Here is an 18,955-nt window from a genome sequence, read left to right as displayed (position 1 = left end):
AGCTGTGAGGCCAGCTGTGGCCACCGACCCTCTCCTGCACCCACGCGTGCCCTTGCCCACGCATGGCCCTCGCCTGCGCGCAGCATCCTGCAGGCGCGGCTCCCTTGGCCACGGCCGTATCCTGCCCTGGCTCCCTGCAGCCCTTGAACACGATTTGAAGCAGGAGCTCAGCCTGGCACCGCTGCCCTGCTCGGGGCACCCTTCGCTTGTGCTTTGCCAGGAGCCGGCCCCGGGGCTTCCCTCTGAGGGGGATCGGGGCTGGGGCAGCCGCTGGAGCCAGGGCTCGGTCCTGGCGCCGGGCTGGGGCCTCCTTGCAGGGCCGCAGGGTGCCCATCCTTCCCCCCGGGGACGCAGCTGCTGCCCCAGAGCTGGCTGCGTTTCAGAGCCAGGCGGAAATTATTTTTAGCGGTGTTGATCAGCTTTGCAAAGCTGTCGGGAAAACAGTGACTCAGAGGCAGGGCGGGCCGTGCGGGGGGAGCAGCCCCGGTCGCGCTCGCAGGGAGCTGAGCAGCGCTGCCCCCCCCGCCAGGGCCGCTGGGAGCCCTGGGGGCAGGCGGGGGGGTCCCAGCCTGGCAGGAGCACGCAGGGCTCCTTCTCCGCAGAGCCCGGGGGCCGGGCCCCTCTGCCATGCTCGAGGCTGGCTCAGCACCCAGCCTGACATGGGGCGGGTGCCGCTGCCCACGGGCAGCCTGCCAGGGTAAGGGCTGCACCGGGCACGGAGCCGCAGCCCTGGCACCGGTACGGGGCAGGGGCTGCGGTGGGCGCGTGGCACCCATCAAGGTAACCGGCCCTGCCCGGCACAGGGGAGGGCAGCTCGGCCCCCTCCCCGTGCCCCCGCAGCCTGGTTCGTCCCTCTCCGCCTCGCTGCCTGCCAGGAACAGCCTTGCTGCCTGGAAGCAGGCCAGGCTCTCCAGACAGCGCATCCTTGGCGTGTTCCCCCCCCCCCCCAGGAGGGCTGGCTCTCAAGTCTGTGCAAACAAACCACAGCACGTGCCCCCCCCCCCCCCCCCCCCCAGCCCCAGCACGACGAGCCACAGACTCCGGCTGTGCCCCAGGGTTGGGCTCTGGGAGCAGCCCCAAGCACCCTGCGCCCTCCCTGCCCTGCGCCCTCTCCCCAGGTATCCCGGGTGTGCGGCGGAGCCAGGGCAGGATCAGGCCTCTGCAGCTGCTGGTGCAGAGCAGGGTGGACACCACGCTGCAGCAAAAGGAGCGAGCCGGGGCCTGTCTCCAGCTCCGCAGCTCCCCAGGGAAGGGCTCTGCAGCCCTGGCTCTGGGCGGCAGGAAGGCGAGGGAAGGCGCTGCTTTGCTGCGTGGGTGCCTCCTGGCCCTGGGGTGGGTGGAAGGCAGCCCTCGCCCCCAGCGCCCCGCCCTGGAGCCCCCCATCCTGGAGGCCGTGCTGCCTTTCCCAGCCGAGCCGAGCTCCGGGAGTCCCAAATCTGCCCTTGACAGCCAAGACCTGCCCGGCCAGGAGGTGCCTCTGCCGCTGCGAGCGAGGCCCCGCACAGCAGCCCGCCGAGGAAACGGGTCCCAGGCTGTGTCCATCCCTGGCCCTGCAGCCTCACGCATGCTGGGGGGGGTCTCACAGGCGCCCCCCCGGCCGTGCCTGGCTTCCAAACCTCTGCTCTGGGGCAGCTGACGCCCCCCCCCCACCTGGGCACCAACGCGCCCCGGCTGCGCGCGGCTGCGCCCGGGGGCTTTGGGTACTCCCCGGGAAGGCTGCCGAGCGCAGGGGCTTACCACCACCTAGCGGCCCTGCTGCCAAGTGCGGGCCGAGGGGGACGCGCCTGGGCCGGGGGCTCCGCTGCTGCTGCTCCGAGCTGGGGCTGGGGGCCAGGGGCTGCCTCAGCGCCGCCCGCACCCAGCTCTGGCTCCGGACCGGTGACAAAGTTGAATCAGGGCCAGAGCAGCCAAGCACGGGGAGGAAAATGGCTTTATTGGGGGCCGCCAGCCCCCCCCCCACCCCGGAGGAGAGCTCGACCCCATCCCCGTGGGTCTGGGCGGAGGAGGCTGGCGGTGCCCTGGGGCTGCAGCGGGTGCCGAGGGCAGAGCAGGGCTCCAGGAGCCCGCGAGGGGCCGGGTGACGGACGCTGGGATCTTCGTGCAGCAGGTTCTTGTAGGAGGGGGAGCCTGGGGCTGGGGTCAGTCTGCCCAGTATCTCAGCGCGGCCGGGGGGAGAGACAAGCACCTGGATGTGGGGAGGGGGAGAGACACGGTGACGGTGGGGAAGAGGACGCCGAGACACGGCCCGGCCCCGCAGCCTCGCACGCAGCAGTGACCCGCGGCCCACCGGGCGAATGTGGAGGTCTCCCGGCCCCGGGGAGGTGCCAGGACTGCTGCCAGCTCCCCGCAGACCCCTCTGCTGCCCCAGCCCTGCTCCTGACTTGGTTTCCCCAGCTGCCAAATGCCTCCGGGCTGGGCGGTGTCTGGGAGAAGGGCCCAGCCCCGTGTCAGCGCTGGCTGCAGCTGCTCACGTACAGCTCGCAGGGTCCAACGGAGGCGGCTGCGGTGGTTTCACCACAACTTTCTGCCACAGAGCTTGAAGGACATGAACTCCGGGGAGGGACGCTTTGCACAGAGCCCCAGGGGAGTGTGAAACGGGTGAACGCCTGAGGGTCTGTGTGTCAGCGTGCCCGACACCCCCAGCCCTGCAGGGGTGTCCCCGTTCGCTGCTGCGCTGGGCACGGTGGTGACTTCCCTGAACTGTGCCCGTGTTTCCTCGCCTCGCTGCCTCTCACATAAAGCAGAGACCAGAAGATGGAGCCAGACAGTCCTGGAGGCTTGGGCAGAACAGAGCCGCCTCCCAGCACCCACCTCCGTGCCCTTCCTTGCAGGTGCACCCCGGGGTGCCGCCTCTCACCTGGGTGCCACGGTCCTCATCACTCCTCCAGGTCGTAGGCAGCCACCAGGTAATCCTTCGGGACGATCCCAACGGTGTTGTTGAGCTCTCCGACCCACCAGCCGTACATGTTGTACTCCTGGGGGGAGACAGCAGAAGGGGGGGGGATCAGGGGGGCAGCAGGCATGGCCCCGCTCCCTTCCTTCGGTGGCTGGATTTACAGAGAGCAGCCCACACCAAGAAAATCCCCCAGACCCACCTCTCCCCTGTAAATCCTGCGGGGTTGCACCTTTGCTGTCCTTCCTCAACCCTATCCTTCCTCCCCCCTCTGCGTCCCAGGCCCTTGCTCCCGCAAGCCCCCAGGATGCTGATGGAAAACACGGCGTGGGGAGGGACAGGGGCTACCTCCCCTGCTCCCTCACATCCCCTGCGCCTTGCCATCTTCTCCAGACAAGCAGGAAAAATCCTGCTGCAAAACCAGAAGAAAAAAATTGTCTCTTTCTGCAGCCTGGAACCTGGGCGAGCTCCCCAGGACCCGGGGGCTGAGCAGCCCCGGGCTGGAGCCGCACCCCGGGCGTGAGGAGGAGCCCCCAGCCCCCGCTCCGCCACAGCCCAAACACTATGAGGTATTTTAAAATAATTTCTGCTTTGATGAATTGCCGGGTAGTCCGCGATCGCTCATAATCAAAGGGAGGAAAATGCAAATGAGAGCCAGCCGAGAACTCGCGGCACCAAGCGTTTATTTCACTGCACAGTGCCAAAAAGAATTAAAACAACATTAAACTCCCAGCAATAATGTTTAAGTCCTCGTTTCCAAGTGCCAAATTGCACCACTCTGGATCATACAGATGTTCGTTAATTATGCTAATTTTTATTAAACTATTAAAACGAGGAGTGCACTGGCACAGCAAGGCAGAGCCCAGTGCAGGGTGAACTCTGCTCTCGTCTGGAGGTGCTAATTTACATCTCGCTAACGTGCTGCTGCCTGCTACCGGGGCTGCTGCGTGCCTGGGTTTTGGAGGGGGAGAGGAGAAGGAGGGAGCTCGAGGATGGTTTTGCTGGAATCTACCTAATTACACGCTAATGGGGCCTCTGCGCTCAGTACCTGCACGGACCGGGTTGGGGGGGGAAGTAATTTAGCTGAGACTTTACAGAAGGGATTGGAAACCACTAATCGGGGAGGTAATCGTTCCAGCGGGGCTGGTGGGCGCTGCGCGTGCAGCACGGCGCCGCGGGGGGGGAGCGGGGCCCTCTGCGTGGTGCGGGCCCGGCAGGGTGCTGGGGGCAGCACCCACAGGCGCTGGGCGCCGCCCCAGGGGCCTCAGGGGTCCCCGGCACCCAGCCAGGCCGCGGCACGCGGCGCCGGGCAGCGGCCAGGAGGAAGAGCAGAGCCTCGCGCCGCGGCAGGGCCGTGCCGGCCGCTTGGGAGCCCGGCGCCCCTCACAGCCGGAGGGGAGCTGGGTGCGGGGTCACCCCCCAGCGCTGACCCACCTCCACAGTGCCCAGGCTGCCCGTTTCCTACCGAGACACCAGCTCAGCCATCCTGCACACGTCATGGTGCCGAGGTTCAGCCCTAAACCCAGGGACTGGCACCAAAACCCTCCCCCCGTACAAGCTCTGGACACCAAACCTCTCTGCCCTGGTCTCGACACGCAGCTCCTCTCATCTCACTCCTGCTGCAACTCTCAGATTTACTCCCAGAACGAAGAAAAACCCTCAAAGCACTTTCTGCATTTAATTCCCGAGATCCCCGGTGCCAATCGAACCCGAAAGCAGACGCTCATTCAGATAATCGCCAACAATCGGGGCTTTTATGGCGGGCTGGTGCACGGGGCTGTAAAAGGATTTATGCTGCTAAGCTCCATCAACAAGGGAAAAGGAGAAGGGGGGGTGGGGGTGGGGGAAGAAACAAGACTATAACCACAAAACAAAAAAAAACAGCAAAAACCCAGCCCCAAACCAGCCACCACCTAACCAGAAGGAACAGCAAACCCATGAACAAACCCAGCCCGGGGACATCTCCCGGCCCCAGGCAGCCCTGAGCGGATTCCCCGGGGGCAGGGGGCGGGGGCGCCGCGGGCGCCTCGCAGCAGCCTGGGCAGCGCTCGCAGACCCCGCTGGATGATGGCTGCGCTTTAATTTCTGGCTTTTCCTGCCGCTTTGTGTTCGTGCTGTCTCGTGTGCTGCAGGCTGGCCACGTCCCTGCTCCGCACCCTGCTGCCACAGAGGGTCAGAGCTGCTGACGTCCCAACCCCAACCCCAACCCCGCTCCCGTCTGGCCGCTGCCGCTCGGTTTGTCTCCGTGCCTCGTGCTGAGGCTCCTTTGACACCATCTGGGAGAGCCAACACTTCGGAGGAGGGGGCAAGTCGTGACCCTGAATGGCTCAGCTGCAGGTTCCCTGTGTCCCCACGGCCCAAGCAGTGACAAGAACGTGGCCAACCACCCCCCGCCCCCCCCCCAGCCTCGTGTAGATGGACACCCCGTGGGACCCTAAACCCGCAGCCACATCTCTCCAGCAGCACCTGCCCTGCCCCACCAGGCTCTTCGGCAAACTCAGATCATCCCACTGAACACCCCTCGGGCCCCTCGCCAAGGCAGCGTGGGCTCCCTTCCTCTGCCGAGCGCTGTGGGGACAATACTTACTCCCCACGGGTGCTCCCAAGCCCTTCTTGCCACCGCGCTCCTTTGGCAGCCCTCGTAAACAACCCCTTCGGGCTTCAGGAGCACCATTCATCACCCTGCTTCGCACAGAAGATCAATGACGCTTTGATGGATGCCGAAGGAAAAGCCAATCAGTCAGGGACTTATCGGTTTATGATTGCTCGGCCCCATTATTAGTGCTTGTGTGTCATACATTATTGTTAGGAAAATGGAGGAATCTAATTCATAGCGAGGTACGGCGGGCACGTGAGGGGTCGGCTGACACCGGGGAGTTTTATACCGGGTCAGCTTTACATCTACTCACCTCAAAAAACAGCTCCGAGCCACAGCGAGCTCTGAAATCAGGGGTCTACCTGTCCGCAGGGACTCAGAGCCCACGAGGGATGCAGCTGGGAGCGTCCTTCCCTTAGCTGGGCTGGCGCCCAGAGGGGCTTTCACCAGGGCAGAGCAGTTCAGGAGATGCTCACCCTTCGGTTCAGACCATGACCTACCGCTACCCCCAGCACATCGGTCTTTTGTAGGGAAAATCCTTTCAAAACCAAATGGTTCCCACCTGCCTCCAATGATTCAGCTCCCAGCTGCTGCGAGGAGCCGAGGACACACGGCGGGGCCGGGCCCTGCTCCCTCCCCTGGCCCACGCGCGGCGCCTGCCCCAGCGCCACGGCGGCGGTGCTGTGCCCCCAGGGCCCTCGTGCCCCAACCCGGGGGGAAGCCAGAGGAGACGGGGGGCTGGGAGCAGCAGCCCTGGGGGGGCGAACAGAGCGGAGCGTGGCGGTACCTGGCTGGGGGAGCTCGGGCAGGGAGAGCTTTGGCAAGGCAAACAGCGGGGTCCCCTTGGGACGAGTCCTCAGGCCTTCGCGGGGAGGCCGGCCTGACTGGCGCAGCGCAGGATTTGGCCCATCGGCCATTTTCCATTAAAAACAAGCAAGCACCCGGCCAAGCGAGGCAGCACCACGGGCTTAAGATGCCCTGCGATGAGCAAGCCCCAAGCAGCAGCGGCGGTGGCCGGGCAGGTGGGACGCGTGGGGGCAGCCGGCCCCCGATGGACGCTGTGCCGGGGGGGCGCCGCGCGGGACGCGCACAGATGGCCGCGGCCGGGACCCCGCGCGGCGCGGCGCGGGCAGAAGGAGCGGCTGGAGCCCTGCCAGCCGCCGGGGCAGGAGGGCCGCGAGCGGAGCGGGGCCGCGGGAGGCAGCGCCGAGTTCAGAGACAATAGCGGCGGCAGGAGCCGCGGCGCTGATGGGATTGGGAGATGATGTGAAACTGCCGTATTAATATTTATTCCATAAAGCGCGCGGCTCCCAGCTTTGCGCGGCTCCGCCGCGCTCTGACCGCAGTACCAACCCTCAGGCACCACAAACACAATTTGAAAACAATGTGACGGAAATGTTTAATCTGCTCAGCCCATCTGTGCTGCGTATTTCTCCAGATCTCCCTGAGAGAGGCGCCTTCGAATCTCCACATTGCCTTTAATATTCTCCTAAATCACCTCCCCACTGCACTTCAAGGGCCATTGCTACAATATCACAGGTTCATCGAGAGTGCACGGGAGGAGGGGGGTGCAGGGAGGGGAGGGTGAGGGACGGGGGCGTCGGCTGGGAGATTTTTTATTTTAAAATATTTCCCAGGGATGGTGTTCCTGTGCCCCTCGGACAGGCGAGAGAGAGAGGAGGGAGAAACGAGGGGGGAGAATCAGAGCAAAGTTATTGTGCCATTGCTGGGAGGTGATCAGCGAGGCTGTTTAGAAGCAAACGGGCTGGAATAGAGCAAAAAATCACTTCCAAAGAATCGCTTTTATTAATCTCCTTCCTCAGCCGTCTGCTCGCGCATTCGGCTGCCTCGCTCCTCTCCTGAGTGCCCCCTCCTGCTGCGAGCAGGTGCCCGCGCGAGCCCGGAGGGGGTGCAGCAGCGCGGCTGGGACGGGACGGGGCAGGACGGGGTGGGGTGGCCCATCCCAGTCCCCATCCCAGTCCCCATCCCCATCCCATCCCAGTCCCAATCCCAGTCCCAATCCCATTCCCAGTCCCCATCCCAGTCCCCATCCCAGTCCCAGTCCCCATCCCAGTCCCCATCCCATCCCCATCCCCATCCCATCCCAGTCCCCATCCTATCCCAATCCCATCCCCATCCCAGTCCCAATCCCAGTCCCAATCCCATTCCCAGTCCCCATCCCAGTCCCCATCCCAGTCCCAGTCCCCATCCCATCCCCATCCCATCCCAGTCCCCATCCTATCCCAATCCCATCCCCATCCCAGTCCCAATCCCAATCCCATCCCATCCCAGTCCCCATCCCGATCCAATCCCAATCCCACCCCAATCCCAATCCCACCCCACCCCGCCCGGCGCGGCGGTGCCCGCGGCCGCGCGTTGCCATGGCAGCGGCTCCGGCTTCATTTCCTGCGTCCCCCGGGGCGCGCAGCCGGATCCACCTGCTCCTTCCGACCCTCGCGGGGTCATCGTCAGGTCGCCAGAATAAATGAACGCGAGCACTAATGATGTGTTTGCTGGCTGTTTATGCTCTCTGTGTGTCAGGGGCACTCACATTTAGAGAGCTCATTATGGCTGCAATTAGACTGCACCATTGCTAGATATTTAACTCCTTTTTCTTTTAAATTAGCATTTTAATAACGTGCTTTGAGCAGGGGAAACAAAATGACCATTTTTCACGGACAAACTTCCTAGCTGTAGGTGCAACTTTAATGGCAAAGTTGCAAGGGAGGTAAAATAAGCTGAGGCCTGTTCCCCTCTACCTATTCCTTCCCCTCTCCTCCTCCTCCTCCCCGCCACGAGGAGGGGGGATTTTTATTTGCTTTATCGCACACTCCATTTCCTAAATTTGTTCTGCAGCCAATTATTTTCGCCTTTAAAGTCCTGAACACTCACGCCTGGTGAAAATTAGCAGCCATCTGAGTTAAACTCTGCCTGTGACCTGTGAAGAGGGCTCGAAATAACTGCGGCCATGCGTGTGCACGCGCGTGTGCGAGGAGCCGTCCGTTCCCCACTGCCCGAGCTGCGAGGGGTGCCGGGGGCGCGGGGCGGCTACGGGACGGGTTTTATCCCAATCCCTCGCACAGGACCCCCTGCCCGCTTCCCTCCGAAGGTCGCTGCAGTCAGTCCCCCTGGCAGAGCTCCTGGCGGGGCGAGCGGAGCGGGGCCATGCGCAACCCGTGCCGGGCGGGGGGCCGGGGGCTGGCGGCGGGGCCATGGCCCAGGGAGCGGCACCGGGAGCTCAGCAGGTGCTGGCAGAGGGGCCCGCTGTGTTCTCCTGTGCCAAGTGCAAAGCCTGACCCCGGCTGGCACAGAAGTCTCAGCTTCATTCCAGGTCAGCATGCGCGCTGCTGATGGGTAACGCAAGCCCCCGAACCGGCCGTCCCTCCCCAGGAGTGGCAGCGGGGCCCGGGGAGGGGCGCGGGGCCGGGACCCCCAGGGAGGGGTGGGCGCTGCTGCAGGGCCAGCAGGGCCGGGACAGGGGTCACCGGGTGCCCAGTCCCAGGTCCTGCCACAACCGCGCAGGTCAGGAGCTGGAGGCCAGGACCCGGGCCCGGCAGCACCCCCAGGGCCCCAGGCAGCCAAAACCGTGGCAGCGCTCCCACGTCTGCAGAGCTCAGCAGGGAAGGGAAAGGACGGAGAGGAGGGAGAGAAACACGCGGCCCTTGCGAGAAGGATGCTTTAAACGTTCTGCAGCCGCTCGGCTGTACCTTAGACACCGCCGCTTCATAAATACAATACGGATAGCACAGACTATAATTTGGTGATAGCTACCCCAGGACATATCTAGATACACTTCTGTTATTTTAATTAAATACTGCATTATGGTTTGTGACAACTTCATCGCTATAGCGTAAATGAATTTGGAATTAAAGTCTTACTTAGGCATTCCACTACTTCTACCCCCTCCCCTCCATCCCTCAGTGTTACAAAGCAAAAGGCTATAAAATCAAGATGTTTGTTCATTTACAGATGGAGCAGCTTGGGAAAAAAAAAAAAAAGGAGAAAAGGAGAGGCAGCGCGGAAGCGAGCACGAAACACTCGTGGCTTGTGAGCATCCTCGGGTGGAGGAGAGCACGTCTCTGGCTGCAACAGGGAGATGCTGAACATTAATTGTGTGCGTTCCCGTTATCTTCCGAACCGGGGTCCTCTGCACAACTGATCCCCCAGCTGTGGGATTCCTGGGCACGGCGCTTTTGTTAGCAGTTAATAGCCCGGTTTTAATTTTTAACTATTGATTTGTGACTGCTCCATAGAGGAAGACGCGCTGGAAGTTTCAGACATTCGGGGTTTGGTCCTGGGGAAGGGCACGGCGCTGCCTTCCTGGGGCACGCGCCGCAGCCTGAGAAAGAGTTATGGCAAAGGAAACTTTTGTTTTATGCCCAGGACCGGGAGTTTCAATTCCATCCATCTATTAACTCGTCTCTAATGAAACTAGACCGTACGTGACATTTTGCAATATAACTGCTTTAAATGTTACCACATCAATTGGTTTAAATGTTACCCGCGCCTCATGAACCGGGAGATGGTTTTATAATTATCTCCGTCTCTCTCTAACGAACAAAGATTTCTACTGTCTGCTGGTATTTTACATTAGCAAAGGAAACAAGGATGCGTACTTGAAACACAGGCGCTCAACAGGCTAAAATATTAAAAAAATACGCAAGGAAGTTGTGACGACGGCCGAGGTGTTGGCTTGTCACATTTTGGCAAATCCGTGCCCATTTGAAGCCTCCACGATCTGTTTTGCCTGGGTGCCAGCTACTGCAGATTAACCACTCTCCAGACAAAAATGACTCCGATCTGTCTCGCTGCACACATGCGTGTGTATGTATACAATATATAATATGTAAATCTCTAAACTAACTGCAGCCTGGGAAAGTTACGGCCAGGGAGGGGCGGGTTCACCAACGACACCCCGCTTTAGTATGTCCCGGCTCCGCAACCCCAAGTGAAATTTCCACTTCCATTTACGAAACAACCTGGGAAATCACCAGGCATTTGTTACACTGGAAACAAAAGCGCTTTTTTGCCACCCATTCGAAGCAGGGCACCGCCGCAAATGTCACCCCCGCACCTCCCCGGCAGATTAGCGAGGGGCTCGTTACTAAATCTCTGTCTCATAAAGGCAGAGTTGACTCTGGAGGAGCTGCTGGTTATAATGGTGGCTTTGGAAAATGGAAGCATTGTCACACTTAAAGACACAAATTTCCCCTGTAATATATTCGAATGGAAACCTCTGAATCCAATACTACATGGGCATATCTAATAAATTCACAATATTTCAGCCTCAACAGCCTACAACGGTTAGTTTTAAAGATTTATGTGGTAAAAAATTACTCGGTGATGAATATAGTTTATTCTGCGCAGTATTGGAGGGTATAAGGAATTAAACTACTGTCTTTAGCAGTGAATTTATTATTACCTCTGTCAGAGACGAAGCCTTTAACTGCATTTATTATGAATTTCGGGGCAAAATAAATGCTCGGGGCCGCCCGGAGCCCCCACGCCGCGGTGGGACCGGGTGCCGGCACCAGCAGCGGCCGCGGTGCGCGGGCCGGGGGGGGGCTCCGGGCCTGGGGGGGCTCTGGGCGGGGGGGGCTCCGAGCCGGGGGGGCGCTCCGGGCCTGGGGGGGGGGCTCCGGGCCGGGGGGGGGGCTCCGGGCCTGGGGGGGGGGCTCCGGGCCGGGGGGGGGGGCTCCGGGCCTGGGGGGGGGCGCTCCGGGCCGGGGGGGGGCTCCGGGCCTGGGGGGGGGGCTCCGGGCCTGGGGGGGGGCTCTGGGCGGGGGGGGGCTCCGGGCCCGGGGGGGCTCCGAGCCCCGCGCTGCGCCCCGGCGGCCCCGGCCCCCTTTTGTCCTCGCCTGCGCCGGGCGTCCCCTCATTTATACAAATTACCTGGGAGGAATGAGGCTGCCAGGGGCTCGTTCTGGGCGATTGGCTCCCGCCGGGGGGGCGCGGGGCCGGCCGCCGCGCGATGGCCTCGCTCCGGTGTGACCGGCGGGTGACCGCTGACTTCCCGCTGACCCCGGCCGCCCGCCCCGTGCCCCCCGCCGCCGGCCTCCCCCCGGCCCCCCCCCCCCCCCCCCCCGCCGCCCGCTCCCCGCCGGCCGGGCCGGGCCGTGCCGTGCCGCCGCTAGGTGTCAGCACCCGCCCGCGCTCGGGGCCGGCCGCCGGGCGCCGCCGGGGCCCGCGGGGCGCCGGGGCCGGGCCCGCTGCGAGCGGGAGGCGGCGCTGCGCCCCCGGCCGGTACCGGGCGCGACGCCAGCCCCTCGCCGGGACCGCGGCACCCCCCGTCCGCAGCCTCCCGGCCGGGCCGCGGCGATCCGGGGTTCCCCGCGGGCGGCCCCAGCCCCGGGGCCGCGCCGAGGCCCCGGAGGGGCGTCAGCGGAGCCGCTCCGGTGGGACCGCGAGAGGCGGGTGCCGGCGGCACCCCGCTCCGTGCCGCGGCCGGCCCGCGGCACCCGCAGCCCGGCTGGCCCCACCCGCGGGGCCGCGCTGCGGGCACCCGCTGCCCCGGGGCGCAGAAGCGCTCCCTGCTCGCCCCGGTGCCCCGCGGCAGGGCTATCGGAAGAGCCCTCGACGGCCGCGTGCCCCCGGCTGCCCGCCGAGGCCTCCCGGACGCCGGCACAGCTGCCCAGGCAAGGCGTCGAGGCCAGGGGGACGCGGCAGCGAAGGCTCCGCTGCGAGGAGGGACCTCGGTGACAAACCTGCCCTGTCCCCGGGCTGGGGCGCGCGTCCCCTCCGTCGCAGCCTCTCCCACCCACCCCGCGCCTGCAGCCCCTTCTCCGGCGCTCTGGGCTGCTGCCAGCTACTGATGTCCACTAACCCCCAAATCACTTTTCCCCGCTGTTGATGCTCGAAATGTCAGACAGGACCCGAGCAGCAGCCGGCATGTGTTTCAAACACACCAGATGGATTTTTATATTAGCTACTATTTCATGTTCAGACAGAGCGACCGCACCGCTAAAACTGCAGCCTCGATGCTGCCGAGTTTGCTTCTGTGAGATTAATTCTGCAAAATTAATTGGGACAAGATTGAAAAGGAAATTAAAATGCAGCTGAGTGAACAGGCTTTTCAAACACCTTTCCCCTCCGCCTCCCTCCTCTCCCCCCTTCGCCCTGTGCTGCCTCAATTCTGCTGCGGCCGCGAGCATCCGTCGCGCAAAGTAATTTACGGGGGAAAAGCTCCCAGGACCGATCGGTTACGTGTGAGGAAGCCAGCACAAGAGTCGCAATCTGGAGCCACTGAAGAGAGCAAAAACCCTGCCGTGACTCCAAGCTGTGTCCCCGAGCTGGCGGGGCAGCGCCGTGCTGCTCTTCCCACGCACCCGGACGGGATCTGCTGAATCCGCTCGGCCGCCGGCGGGACGGGCTGGGGGGAGCCGGGGCTGCGGCCAACGGGGGTCGCCCCGGGGACGTCCGTCAGCTGTTCCTGGCATAACCCCCCCGGATAAACGAGGTGACAAGCCCAGGCTTTGGGGTTCAGGCCCGGAGCACGTCAGCCTCGTCTCGCTGCTGTAAAGCAGTGGGGGGCAGAGCTGGTAAATGCTGCTGTAAAGTGCTTTGAGATCCACAGATGGGAAATTCTCAACCTTCCAGAAAGACACGGTGACACCAAGAATAAAAGCTGCTCTCTGCTGCTGCCAAAGATGCAGCTGCCTTCACAGGGATGCGCAGGAGCTGGCTTCGAACCCACCAGCTAAATGTCAGCTGGGCCGCGCCGCGCTCGGTGCTGCGCGAACCCGCGGGGAGGCGGACGGGCAGCCGGTGGTCAGCCCCCGCCGGGCTCGGGGCTGCTGCGGCACCAGCAGCGCCCGGCTCGCGGCCCACCAGGGTGAGCTGCAGGCTGCAGTCCCAGCCCCACCACGGTGCAGACGTGCCCGGCAGGAGCATGGGGCGCCCGTGCCAAGGGTCCAGCCTCAAGGGCTCAGAGAAGGCCTCCAAGAGGAGGCCTGAGGCTGCTGCCTCCGCTCCCCTGCCCATTGCTGCAGTGGCCGGTCACCCATTTCTACCACAGGGACATCCTGTGCCTACCACCAGGAGGCAAAATTAAATCCCATTCTTTTTCTCAGCTGTAAAACACGGTGTTGGTCTTAACAAGTCTCAGACTCTTCATCCCCAAAGATCTGTAACCCACCACTGCATGCACTGCCCTTTCCTGCTTCGGGTTTTCTCAGCCTCCCCCAGGCAGGTGCCCCCCGTGTGCAGCTGGGGCACCATGGCTGCCTGCCCGCCAGCAAACCACGGCGTGTCCCCCATCCCTGCCCCCCCGGGGAGGATGCTCAGCGCGTGGGTGATGCTGAGCCCTGAGACGTGGCTGCCAAACCTCCCTGGAGAGGGGGCTGGAGCCAGGGACACAGCGCAGGAAGCCAAAGGCACCTGCTGTCCTGGAACCTCGGCCGAGGGATGCTCTGCGCAGGGCTGATGGCGTTGTCCCTCCCTCCTTGCTGCCAGAGCTGCACTGAGCATGAAGTTGGGTTGTGTGGTGCACTGCAAAACCATCCGCGTAACGCAGTCCCCACCACTTCATCACTGTGCCCGTGCCAGATCGGGATGCGAAGTGAAATGCCACCCACAAAACGCCACTGGCCCCGCTCACCGCTGCCAGCCGGGGCCACCGCAATCAGGCGGGGAGCGGCTTGGAGCCAGGGCAGAGCCCTGCGGGGACGAGTGGGGCTGGAAGGGTCACAGGCACCGATGGCTGCCGGTGGCCCTGCTCTCACCCCTGCGGACCTGCTAGTGCGAACAGGTAATTTATTCACCTGCGTGCGCCTGCCGAAGAGAGCCCTGGTCATACTTGGCTGAGCAACTCAATTACCCCTGTAATACCTGAGCAACAGCACGCACAGACTCCATTACTGCGAAAAAAATCTTGCTTTGGGGCATTTCAAGTGCCACATGTGAATGCAGGAGGCACGGACAGGAGTGGCACTGAATGCTGCAGGCAAAAACAGGGTGACAGCGGGGACACAAGCTGGCTGCTCCTTTGGCTGTGGGAAGGGGAACGCACAGAGCGGGCAGCAGGATGCTGGGGTCCCAAGTGGGAACTGGACCCTGGCATCCCACTGCCCCCTCCACTACTTGAACTTAACCCTGCGCCTCGATTTTCTCTGTTCACCGACCTCCCCAGCTCTCAGGAGCTCGTGTTCGAGCTGCAGCCCCACAGTGGCAAGCGTGGGGGTCCTGGAGGGGCCCTACCTTGCTCAGGATGTAGATGAGGTCGCCACGGTGGAAGGAGAGCTCGTTGGGGTGCTCGCCGCTGCAGTCCCACATGCCTTGGTAGTAATTGGCATAATCTCGCTGGGGGCCTCCTGGGAAGCAAAGAGGAAAGGTGAGGGAGATAGGGGATTACACGGGGAAATAGTGGGGAGATGGGATTACGTGGGGAAATAGTGGGGAGATGGGATTACGTGGGGAAATACTGAGGTCATGGCATGGGGTGTCTGGGGGAGAGGGGCTGGAGCCAGCTGGTATTTGGGGGGAAGACAAGAAAGCGGTGGTGTTATTTTTGGTGTCATTTCAGCTGAAAAATAAAGGCCTAAAAACACCACAAGAAAAAATGGCTGGTCAGTAAATAAATGCAGAAACACTATGAGTAAAAACGTGCGAGCACACTGACACATGCTTCAGCTTCAGGAGACCCGAACTAAAGCTGCTGGCTACAAACCACAGGTGAACCAAGCCGGCGTCCCGAGTCCCTCACCTCCTCCCCAGGCCCCCTCCAAGCTGTGCCCGTGCCCTTGGGGGGGGGCACGTGGCACCAGCCAGGCAGCGTCCCCCCAGTGACGGCTGCTTATTGGCCGTGCCAGAGGCATGGAAGAGGAATACCAGTAATTAGCATCAGTATTTGCACGGGGCCTCTGGGAGGGTGCTGCGGGGGAAGGTGACAGCCAAGTTTGTTTATTCATTAAAGAAGCCATGCAGGGGATTTCGGCCGATTGAGCAGGGCTCACTCAGCAATCAAACGGCACTGACTTCTCAGCCAGGACTGCCCGGAGCAGGAACAGGGATGGGAGGAGCGCAGGGAGCAAAATCTGCCTCAGTCCCTCGCTCCTGGGCGGTCAGAGGAGGTCCGAGAGCGCCAAGCACGATGCAGCCTGCAAGGTGGGGAAGGCTGCGCCTCCTCTCCTGCCCTCAGCCGGGGAGCTGCGACCACAGCCTGTGCTGCAGAAAGGGGAGGGAACACGTGAGCCAGCAAACTCAATTTTTTCCTCCTTTTAGGGGGAGGCAAATGATTTGTTTGCTGGAAGCCATGGGTTTGGGCTGATGAAACTGCCAGCAAACTCTGTGCCAAGGCTGGGGACTGCCCTTGGCAAAATGTGTGCGTGGGTTTTATGGAAAGTGTCACAGCAGCATTTCCAGACCAAAACATTTCCGTCTTTGCCATTTCCCATCCAAAACTGGCCCAGAGACCATGAAAAGTGGGTCCCCGCCATGGGGCAGAGAGCATCCTGCTGCACAGTGGGACCAGGCGAGCCTGATGCCGTGCGCTCCAAGAGCCCCGCGGCTGACGGAGACGCTGCTCCGTCCATTTTGCAGGCTGGGGACGCAACTCGTCCCAGCATATCCAAAGCATCACAAAAACACCCAAAAACCAGATTCACAGCTCTCAAGTACACAAAACAACCGTTAAAACATGCACCTGGACCAAAGGTTTCAGGCAGGAGACTGTTCTGATGGTGCAGCACCGAACTGAGGGTGAATCCAGGTGTCACGACATGCCACCTCTGCGATGATGCCCCCAGGGACAATTAAACCCAGTAAACCCACATTCTGCAGGGGGAGATTCGAGCACCAGGGCTGTACCAACGGACTGCGCTGCTCTGCCATGCGACTGAACCAAGCCCAGAAAGCATAAATAGAAAATACCGAGCACATGTTGGAGGAAATGTTTCTAATATGGTATAAGGCACTGAGTGATAAGGGTGCATCTGGAGTACTGTGCCCGGATTTGATCACCTAAATATGAAAAAGGACATTACAAAGATGGATAATGGTACAGCAGGGAGCAACTGGAATGACTCAGGGACTTGGGGAACTTAAATAGAAAGGCTGGGAAAAAAAAGTAGGTCTGCATCCTTTGGAAAGTATTAAAGGGGGAGCACACAGTGGTGAGGAAAAGATTGTGAAGGGAATAGAAGGAGTAGGAGCTGTTGAGTTATTTAAGCTTGTACAAAGTGCAGGAACCAGAGGTTATGAACTGGAGGCAAAGGAAATATCAGGGTGTGCAGACACGGAGCAAGAGGACAAAGCAAGCAGCAGTTTTGGTAGCAGCCAGTAAATTGTGTAAGCACCACAAAAGGTTATTGCAGGAGGATGTGAGAACAACACTGGGATGCAGAGAACAACCCAGCAGGGGGGAACGGCGCTTGGCACCGACCTGCTGGGTCCCCCTGCGAGCCACGGTCATCTGCTGTGGACCAGAGGGGAGGGAGGGAGGGATGCGAAGCACCAAAATGGGAGGGCTGGACTCAGCGGGGGAAAGCTGCTCAGGGGCTAACTAAAACACCTGTAATGCTGCGGAGCATTATAATTAGCTGGCAAAGGGCTTCACACACAGCTATCCCCCAAATCAGCCCGCGCTCCTTTCAGAGAGCTATGATCTGTGCCACTGACGTGTTGGGAAGGGAAGGGATTCTGGGTTAACACAGAAAATAGATCTTCTTACAAGAAGTCTCTGGGAAGAAGGGGCCCATTCCCCTCCCCAGCGCTGCCCGGGGCCACCTTACCCTTATCGCAGGGCGGATGCTGAAACCAGCTTGTCTCGGTTTCCCATCCTGCATTTGCTTTTCCTGCTTTTTATAGGGATGAGAAGAACTTGGAGGCATCTTGCCACCCTGTCAGCAAGGAGTGGAGAAAGGAGAAGCTGCTGGTAGAATAGATTTCATGGAAGCTGTGCCCATGATCCTGGACATGAGACTCCCCGAGTACAAAGGGAGAAAACTTCCCAGCCTGCAGAAAGCTTTGTGCTCCCCAGAGTTTACTTTTCCCACAACGTCAGATGTTTGGATGGAAGGTCTCACCCTTCCCACCAATGCTACCTTCAAAAGGTCGAAATTAATTGCATCGGATGAAGCTGCCTCACAATGAGAGCACAGCCAGGCTCTGCGTTTAATCCCTAGCTACAGTTTCATAAGCAAGATGTTTGTGCAAGCTATCAAGAATACCTTGCTAAAATTAAGACCATTCACAGAACAGAGATCCTGGCTCCCATTTCAGCACTTGCAGATAAGGCCAGGCAAGAGAGGACGTCACTCTGCAACCTCCTCGTGGGACGGAGGACATCCCAGGTGCGCTGGCTAGATATGTGAACCTGCACTCAGGGCAGAGACATGATTTCAGTGTGACTGATTTACACTGATGTGAGTGGGACGAGAGCCTGCTCCCACGTTTATGGGCCTTGGGGTCATTAAGAAAACCAGCCGAATGTGACAACTGCGTCATTTTCTTCTGCAGCCCGAGCAGCCCAAAGTAGGGCCGTGGGAGAGGCGCTCTGCCCCCGTCCCTTTGCTTTGGGCTTGTTGCTTCAGAAGCCTGCTGATGCTGAAACCTAGCGACAGCCACCGGCAGCTCAGTGGTTTTCACTGCTGTGCTTGTGCTCGGTGAAACCTCCCGCCGTGCTCAGTGCAGGGACTGTGTAAGGAGGCAGGCTTCCGGGCTTCTGTTATTTTTCTGCGGATAGGAATCGCACGCTGTTTGGGTTTGGCTGGTAAGGTTGCGCTGCAGAAGCAGCCCCGCAGCCTGTCCGGCACAGAAGGCAGGGGTTAAGCAGCCTGAGCAGAGCGAATGGGTGTCTTGGCTGGAGCAGCCTGCAGCTCTCCGTGGGATTTGCAGGGCTGCTCCAGCCTCGTGGCATCCTTGTGGTTCTTAGAAATTAGAAACAATAGGTTTCCATTAGCCAAATGCTCATCTGGCACTTTGGCCGCGTGATATAATTAAGAAATAGCCCCTCTCTCCCTCCCTGCAGCCCGGCGCTCTGCTCAAGGACTCCTGTCATCTCTTTCTCACCCTTTGTCCGGTTGGACTGAAACACAAATTACCAAGGCAAAAGGCACGAGGGCTGGGGTTCCCGGCACTGTGATAACCTTTCCCTCTTGAAATGCAGCCCAGCATTTCAGAGGCAAGAGTCTAACATATTATTTAGCATAAAAACAGACACAGGACTTAAAGCAATCATGACAACACTAATAACTAAAGCAGTTATAACAATTAACAAAAATTACAACTGCCAGGAAGATGCTAATGAGTATGAGCAGGGCATTAAAATGCCTGGCAGGATTGTGACAGGCGAAAGCCAACATCCTCAGGGTGGCCTTGGGGTGCCGGCTCCCCATGACACCTCTGGCACCAGAGGACCGCGGAGCTGCGCTCTGCTGCTGTGAGCCTCCATCCCCATCCAGGGGGCGCGGGGGCTGCTTCTCTGCCGATGGTTATTTGGATGTTTAAACACTGGGAACACTCGCGGAAGG

At 60.9% G+C, this 18,955-nt stretch overlaps 1 protein-coding gene across 4 annotated transcripts in view; it reads right to left on the bottom strand.

Moving 5' to 3' along the window:
• Positions 1–1,912: 1,912 nt before the first annotated feature.
• SKAP1 (src kinase associated phosphoprotein 1) overlaps positions 1,913–18,955 on the bottom strand; it is a 147,937-nt gene continuing 130,894 nt past the window's right edge. For all 4 annotated transcript variants that reach the window (XM_083809512.1, XM_083809514.1, XM_083809515.1 and 1 more), the window contains 3 exons: positions 14,685–14,797; positions 2,858–2,975; positions 1,913–2,185 (listed from right to left, as the gene is read on the bottom strand). In XM_083809512.1, the coding sequence (XP_083665638.1) occupies positions 2,877–2,975; positions 14,685–14,797 (212 nt within the window). In that variant the 3' untranslated portion in view covers positions 1,913–2,185; positions 2,858–2,876. The remainder of the gene's footprint in view (positions 2,186–2,857; positions 2,976–14,684; positions 14,798–18,955) is intronic.

Source organism: Anser anser (genome assembly GCF_964211835.1).
Source record: "Anser anser genome assembly, chromosome: 23".
In the NCBI taxonomy this organism is placed as follows: Eukaryota; Metazoa; Chordata; class Aves; order Anseriformes; family Anatidae; genus Anser; species Anser anser.
The sequence above is the reverse complement of the archived record's forward strand: the minus strand, read 5'-3'. Positions and strand labels throughout refer to the sequence as shown.